The sequence below is a fragment of the Anguilla anguilla genome, chromosome 6, assembly GCF_013347855.1.
Source record: "Anguilla anguilla isolate fAngAng1 chromosome 6, fAngAng1.pri, whole genome shotgun sequence".
NCBI classification, from domain to species: Eukaryota; Metazoa; Chordata; class Actinopteri; order Anguilliformes; family Anguillidae; genus Anguilla; species Anguilla anguilla.
The window spans coordinates 1,107,501-1,115,209 of record NC_049206.1 but is presented as its reverse complement, the minus strand read 5'-3'; the positions used below and the strand labels follow the sequence as shown (position 1 = coordinate 1,115,209).

Here is a 7,709-nt window from a genome sequence, read left to right as displayed (position 1 = left end):
GCCAACAGCCATACCACCCCACCAGTCCCAGCTCTGCATCACTAGAGCCAGCAGCCATACCACCCCACCAGCCTCAGCTCTGCATCACTAGAGCCAGCAGCCATACCACCCCACCAGCCTCAGCTCTGCATCACTAGAGCCAGCAGCCATACCACCCCACCAGCCTCAGCTCTGTGTCACCCACGTCCAACCTTCCCCCCTCCCCACCTACATTACCGCTTGATGAATCTTTACCAATACTCACGAGATGCTGTGACCACACACGCACTGCTGTGGCAATGAATGTTAATCACACAGAGCCAGCTACAGTCAGGGATGATAAACCACCAACGGGATACTGGTGTCACCTACTGGAGGAACTCCACCAATCATGCGCTATTGCTGAGACTGTTTAACATCCAAAGTCCCCACCGGGTAAAATGAAACAACACCCAAATCATCCCAACATTATCATCTCTGGCTGGAACAAGGAAGTAGAATGTGCTGAAAAAATGCAGGAGCAGAGCTTCTGGCTAGTACAGAGTCATGTGACCTCAGAGGTAACCCCAACTGTGATGTCATAAAGAGATGATAAACTCTTTCCGTGTCATAATGAGTCCAGAAACATTCTGTTCACAAGAAAGAAAAAAAAAAACCAGGAAGTGTTTTCTCCTGGCTCTCCACTACAATGTCCAGAATCTCCCAAGTAATAGGTCTGGATTGATTTCATTTGATTTCGCTGAGAAAGGCAGAACTGAACAGGGCCGAGTGCACAAGCACAGACAGCACTACTTTCCCAACACTGTAGAAATAAAATAAAAGAACAAAAAATGTACAGACTGCATTGAGTGATGTGTGATTAAGATGTACTTTAAAAAAAAAAACCAAAACAAGAAGATCCACACAAAACTGGGGAAAATCATAAATGATATTGTTTATTTTTCTCAGATAACAGCATCCCCCTTACACTGTGCTGAATCGCACACACCAACTTCTGTACTGAGCAAATGTGCCCCCTAGTGGGCAAGGAAATAACTGCTATCTGAAAGGACAATTGAAACAAAATTGCAACATTTTTAATTGCATGTGGTGGCCATGATTCTCCCAGCAGATGAATTCTCATTTAATTTAGACAAGGCCAATGATCACCTTTGTTGATTGAACCCTATCAGCAGCACTGAAGAGGGAAACACACACACACACACTCGCACAAACATACATGCACACTCGCACACGCATACACGCACACACACACTCGCACACTCACCCACACACACTGGCACACACCCACATACACGCGCACACAAACACACACACACACAGAGCCAGACAGAGCCACATTTATCTGCATATTTAATAAATATACAATAGAATAGTCTCCATTCAAGCAGACAGGTTAACAAACCCAGTCATCCAGAGGGATACAGAAGCAGGGATCTCGTTATTTCATTAACATGAATGGGGGGGGGGGGGGCTCCAAAGTGTCATGTCTGGCTGGGTCTCCACTCTTCTCTATCCCACCCCCACACCCCCTGCCCCCATCGCTGAAGTCTAGGTAAAACCAGAAGATTAAAACACACCTAATGGCACTGCAGTCAGTCCACACTATCTATCACTAACACACACACACTAGTCTCCAGTCTCTGTAACTATCACTAACACACACACACTACAGTCTCCAGTCTCTGTATCTACCACTAACACACACACACACACACACACACAGTCTCCAGTCTGTGACAACTCTTGGTCCTTGGACAGGAAGCCCTGAATCAGAATCATCTGGAGACGAACCATCTGAAGAAGAACACCCAATCCCAAACTAAGAATCACCATAGAAACCCCTGCCACCCTCCCCCTCCCTCCCCCTCCCCCCTCCCATCTCCTGACCCCTGCACCTCAGCTGTCACTGTGGCTACCTGTGAGGTCACTTCCCTTTCTGGAGAGTAAGTGAGAGAAAATGGCTGCCTGCTGCTACACACACACACGCACACACACACACGCACGCACACGCACGCACACGCACGCACGCACGCACGCACGCACACACGCGCGCACACACACACACACGCACACCTTTTCTACAGAGCGAAAAGAAAAACGGAAAGGGAGAAGAATTTTAGAGGGGGTAGGGGGCTATGTGGTAGGGGCACAGGTTTGGGGGGGGTTATTTGAGGACTTTGTGGTAGGGGTACAGGTTCGGGGGGGGGTTATTTGAGGACTTTGTGGTAGGGGTACAGGTTTGGGGGGGGGGGTTATTTGAGGACTTTGTGGTAGGGGTACAGGTTCGGGGGGGCGGTTATTTGAGGACTTTGTGGTAGGGCTACAGGTTCGGGGGGGGGGGTTATTTGAGGACTTTGTGGTAGGGGTACAGGTTTGGGGGGGCGGTTATTTGAGGACTTTGTGGTAGGGGTACAGGCTGAGTTTTGGGGGAGGGGGTTATTTGAGGACTTTGTGGTAGGGATACAGGCTGAGTTTTGGGGGGGTTATTTGAGGACTTTGTGGTAAAGGTACAGGCTGAATTTTGTGGGGGGGGGGGGGTTATTTGAAGACTCTGTGGTAGGGGTACAGGTTCGGGGGGGGGTTATTTGAGGACTCTGTGGTAGGGCTACAGGTTCGGGGGGGGGGGGTTATTTGAGGACTTTGTGGTAGGGGTACAGGTTTGGGGGGGGGGGGTTATCTGAGGACTTTGTGGTAGGGGTACAGGTTCGGGGGGGGGGGGTTATTTGAGGACTTTGTGGTAGGGGTACAGGTTCGGGGGGGGGGGGGTTATTTGAGGACTCTGTGGTAGGGGTACAGGTTCGGGGGGGGGGTTATTTGAGGACTTTGTGGTAGGGGTACAGGTTCAGGGTGGAGGTAAACGCCCGGATGTCGGTGATGACGGAGGCGCCCGCTAGTCTGGGCGTGGCCGGCAGAAAGGTGAGCTGGGACACCTCCCCGTAGGCCGAGCACTGTGGCCCCGCCCCCTCCTCATCTCCACCTGCCGAGGCAGCGTCCCCCTCCTCCTCCCCAAAGCCCACCACCTGAGAGAGAGAAACACACCTTAATCTACACACACACCTCAACACTCACACACCTTAACACTCTCACACACACCTTAACACACTCACACACACCTCAACCTACACACACACACCTTAACACTCTCACACACACCTCAACACTCTCATACACACCTCAACCTACACACACACACACACACACACACACCTTAACACTCTCATACACACCTCAACCTACACACACACCTTAACACTCTCACACACACCTCAACCTACACACACACCTTAATCTACACACACACCTTAACACTCTCATACACACCTCAACCTACACACACACACACACACACCTTAACACTCTCATACACACCTCAACCTACACACACACCTCAACACTCTCACACACACCTTAACACTCTCACACACACCTCAACCTACACACACACCTCAACACTCTCACACACACCTCAACCTACACACACACCTTAATCTACACACACACCTTAACACTCTCATACACACCTCAACCTACACACACACACACACACACCTCAACACTCTCATACACACCTCAACCTACACACACACCTCAACACTCTCACACACACCTCAACCTACACACACACCTTAACACTCTCATACACACACACACTCACACGTACACACACACACACACACGTACGTGGACGCTGAGCTTGCGAGAGTGGGGACCGCGATGCTCCAGGAACCAGGACAGCAGCTCTGCTTTAGTCATCAGCTTCAGTGCATCCACCTGCAGGGGGCGCCAGAGAGACGCGCGTCACCCAACCACACTACAGCAGATAACAGGCTCACAGACCACACGCGCAGAGCGTAACAGGCTCACAGACCTCACTGCAGAGCGTAACAGACCACACTGCAGCGCGTAACAGACCACACTGCAGAGCGTAACAGGCTCACAGACCACACTGCAGCACGTAACAGACCACACTGCAGTGCGTAACAGGCTCACAGACCACACTGCAGAGCGTAACAGACCACACTGCAGCGCGTAACAGACCACACTGCAGTGCGTAACAGGCTCACAGACCACACTGCAGCGCGTAACAGACCACACTGCAGTGCGTAACAGGCTCACAGACCACACTGCAGAGCGTAACAGACCACACTGCAGTGTGTAACAGACCACACTGCAGTGCGTAACAGGCTCACAGACCACACTGCAGAGCGTAACAGACCACACTGCAGTGTGTAACAGACCACACTGCAGCACGTAACAGGCTCACAGACCACACTGCAGAGAGTAACAGGCTCACAGACCACACTGCAGTGCGTAACAGGCTCACAGACCACACTGAATCCGCCCCCTCTGCATGGCCGCTGTACTCACCTCTCTGCTGAGCCGGTCGAAGACATACTGCTGGGACAGCACCTCAAACCAGTTCCTGTCCACCTCCTCGCCCAGGTGCGTGTCCTCACACTCCTTCAGCTTGATCAGAGCCGTCACCTGCGTCTTAAAGGCCTCCTCCGTCAGCGCGCTCATCTTCCGCCCGAAGCCCTCCAGGAACTCCTCGATCTTCTGCTCCACCAGCTCAGAGCTGTGCAACGTAGGCCCATAGGCCGTTAGCACGTTAGCACAAGACAGGACCATATGCCATTAGCACGTTAGCACAACACAGGGACACACACTGTTAGCACATTAGCACAAGACAGGACCATATGCCATTAGCACGTTAGCGCAACACAGGGACACACACCGTTAGCACAACACAGGCACACATACCGTTAGCACAACACAGGGACACACACCGTTAGCACGTTAGCACAACACAGGGACACACACCGTTAGCGCAACACAGGGACACACACCGTTAGCGCAACACAGGGACACACACCGTTAGCACGTTAGCGCAACAGACATGCACCGTTAGCATATCAGGGCAATGCAGGCTCACATGCCGTTAGCACTCGGCATTGCAGATCAATTATGAATAAAGATTCAGAAGCATATTTTAGTGGACTGGTCAGGTGGAATGTGAGAAAGTTTATGAACAGGCTAACATGATACCTGGGTTACAGCAGTGAAAAATGTCGAGAACTCACTTGAACTTTGTGGCCTGCGTTTCCACGGTAACAGAGAAGCCCAGAATGCCTGAAGTGTTTCTGCAGGTGGGGTAAGCGTGGTACCTGTGGGAGAAGCCCAAAGGAAGGACAAGTCAGCTTAAATCACCTCTGAACTAAAACTAAAACAAACAAAAAATCACGAAAATCGAATCAATTTGAAACTCAGAACCCAGAACCTGGTCATCAGGTGTGATGCTGTGCTGCCGTGGTGATGTTGCCATGGCGATGTTCAATAACAGGAAACAGAAACTCACCCCAGAGTCTCTTTGGTCCTCAGGAAGTCAAAGCAGGGCTCCTCCATGTGCATCTGAAACAGAGCGGGAGAGAGGGTTGCCACAAATACTGTCTAGCTCAGACCCCAAAACTGCCTGATTTAGGGTCTTTAAGAATTTAGGTGTGGGGGTATAAGTATTGGGTTTTGGGGATGTAAGTTTGGAAATGTTGTGGTGCAAATTTGGGAATTTGCAGGTGCATGTATGGGGGTTTGAGGTTGTAGTTTAGAAAATTTGGAGCTATAATACGGACGGAGTGTAGCACAGTGGGTAAGGAACTGGGCTTGTAACTGAAAGGTCTCAGGTTCGATTCCCGAGTAAGGACACTGCCGTTGTACCCTTGAGCAAGGTACTTAACCGAAATTGCTTCAGTATATATCCAGCTGTATAAATGGATACAATGTAAAAATGCTATGTAAAAGTTGTGTAAGTCGCTCTGGATAAGTCTGCTAAATGCCTGTAATGTAATAATAACCGGGAGTGAATATTTGGGAATTTTGGGGTGTAGGTATTGGGGTTTCAGGTGTAGTTATGGAGGTTTGGGGATGTAGATGTTGGATTTTGCGTGTGTGGGTATGGGGTTTGGGGGTGCAGGTTTAGGGGTGTAGGTATAGGTGATTTGTGGGTGTAGGTACAGGGGGTTTGGGGGTGCAGGTTTGGAGGTGTAGGTACAGGGGGTTTGGGGGTGCAGGTTTTGGGGTGTAGGTATAGGGAGTTTGGGGGTGCAGGTTTGGGGGTGTAGGTACAGGAGGTCTGGGGGTGCAGGTTTGGGGGTGTAGGTACAGGGGGTTTGTGGGTGCAGGTTTGGGGATGTAGGTAGAGGGGGTTTGGGGGTGCAGGTTTGGGGGTGTAGGTAGAGGGGGTTTGGGGGTGTAGGTAGAGGGGGTTTGGGGATGTAGGTAGAGGGGGTTTGGGGGTGTAGGTAGAGGGGGTTTGGGGGTGTAGGTAGAGGGGGTTTGGGGGTGTAAGTACAGGGTGCTTGGGGTGCAGGTTTGGGGGTGTAGGTATAGGGGGTTTGGGGGTGTAGGTACAGGGGGTTTGGGGGTGCAGGTTTTGGGTGTAGGTACAGGGAGTTTGGGGGTGCAGGTTTGGGGGTGTAGGTACAGGAGGTCTGGGGGTGTAGGTAGAGGGGGTTCGGGGGTGCAGGCTTGGGGGTGTAGGTATAGGGGTTTTGGGGGTGTAGGTACAGGGGTTTTAGTATGGGGGTTATCAGTGCTCACCACCAGCAGCTCCATCAGTGTGTGCTCCCTCAGCGACTTGGGTCCTGACTGGGGGGGGGGGGGTGGAGAACATAAATTAATCACTTTTACTTACCTTTACTGTGCTGCTCAACTCCTATACTACCAATATCCGCCTACACTGGTACAAATTAACACCTGTAAAGATTTATACATGTACACCTTTACACCTGTACACCTATACACTTGTACAGCTTTGCAGACCCATGACAGCTCAACAAACATTTGCAAGAATTTCAATTGAATTTATGATGGTGAAGAAATTTGATGTAAAGGCCATTAAATAAAGTATTTGCCCATTTTGCTATAGTTCCTTTCTGGTTTGATGGTGAAACGCGAAGTAAAGCCAAGATCTTCAGGAGAGCAAATCTGTGGCGTGCCTCACCTGGTAGTACACCTGGACCTCAGAGTTGGCGTCGCCTTTGTTCAGGGACTTCACCTTACAGAGGTGGACTTTTTCAGGCAGCTCCGCCACCCGGAAAAGAACAGGGACCTCTGCTGACAGAGGCCGGAACTGCAGCTTACTGTAAGCAAGGAGGCACACAGAGAAAGCAGGAGAGAATGCATAATGAGGAGAACAGGCCATTCGGCCCATCTAGAACATAAGAATATAAGAATACATAATGAGGAGAACAGGCCATTCAGCCAAGACTACAAACCTACAGACTACAGCAGTATCCAGCACTGCATCAAGTCTGAAACTGAACACCCAGAGGGTCTCTAGCTCTACTGCATGACCTGGGAAGTACTTCCGCACATTGACCTTCCAGAATTACTTCCTGATACATGGGGTCAGCGCTGGCGAGGGAGCCAAATGAATATTAATTTCAAGAGAAGCGTCGTTCACACTTACTCTGTGAGATACTGCAGAAACTGCATGGACTCCTACAGCAGAAAACACACCAGAGAAGGGAGGTCAGGGAATCAGAGAGAAACTCAGGGTACACAGTACATGAGAGGACTCAGCAGTTTACAGTAGATCGGCACCACAGGCATTAAAGACTGGGCCCTAAAAGTGCACTGTTTAAGGGCGTAGGGGACACAGTGCTGGTAGTAAGGGTGTAGGGGACACTCACAGTGCTGGTAGTAAGGGTGTAGGGGACACAGCGCTGGTA

The 7,709-nt window shown here is 50.6% G+C and overlaps 1 protein-coding gene across 2 annotated transcripts in view; it reads right to left on the bottom strand.

Moving 5' to 3' along the window:
* Positions 1-2,730: 2,730 nt before the first annotated feature.
* Positions 2,731-7,709, bottom strand: part of LOC118228850 (nardilysin-like) — a 20,856-nt gene continuing 15,877 nt past the window's right edge. For both annotated transcript variants that reach the window (XM_035420362.1, XM_035420363.1), the window contains exons 24-31: positions 7,448-7,479; positions 6,980-7,118; positions 6,577-6,624; positions 5,339-5,391; positions 5,064-5,147; positions 4,351-4,558; positions 3,664-3,753; positions 2,731-3,002 (exon numbers count right to left, since the gene is read on the bottom strand). In XM_035420362.1, coding sequence (XP_035276253.1) covers positions 2,793-3,002; positions 3,664-3,753; positions 4,351-4,558; positions 5,064-5,147; positions 5,339-5,391; positions 6,577-6,624; positions 6,980-7,118; positions 7,448-7,479 — 864 coding nt within the window. In that variant the 3' untranslated portion in view covers positions 2,731-2,792. The remainder of the gene's footprint in view (positions 3,003-3,663; positions 3,754-4,350; positions 4,559-5,063; positions 5,148-5,338; positions 5,392-6,576; positions 6,625-6,979; positions 7,119-7,447; positions 7,480-7,709) is intronic.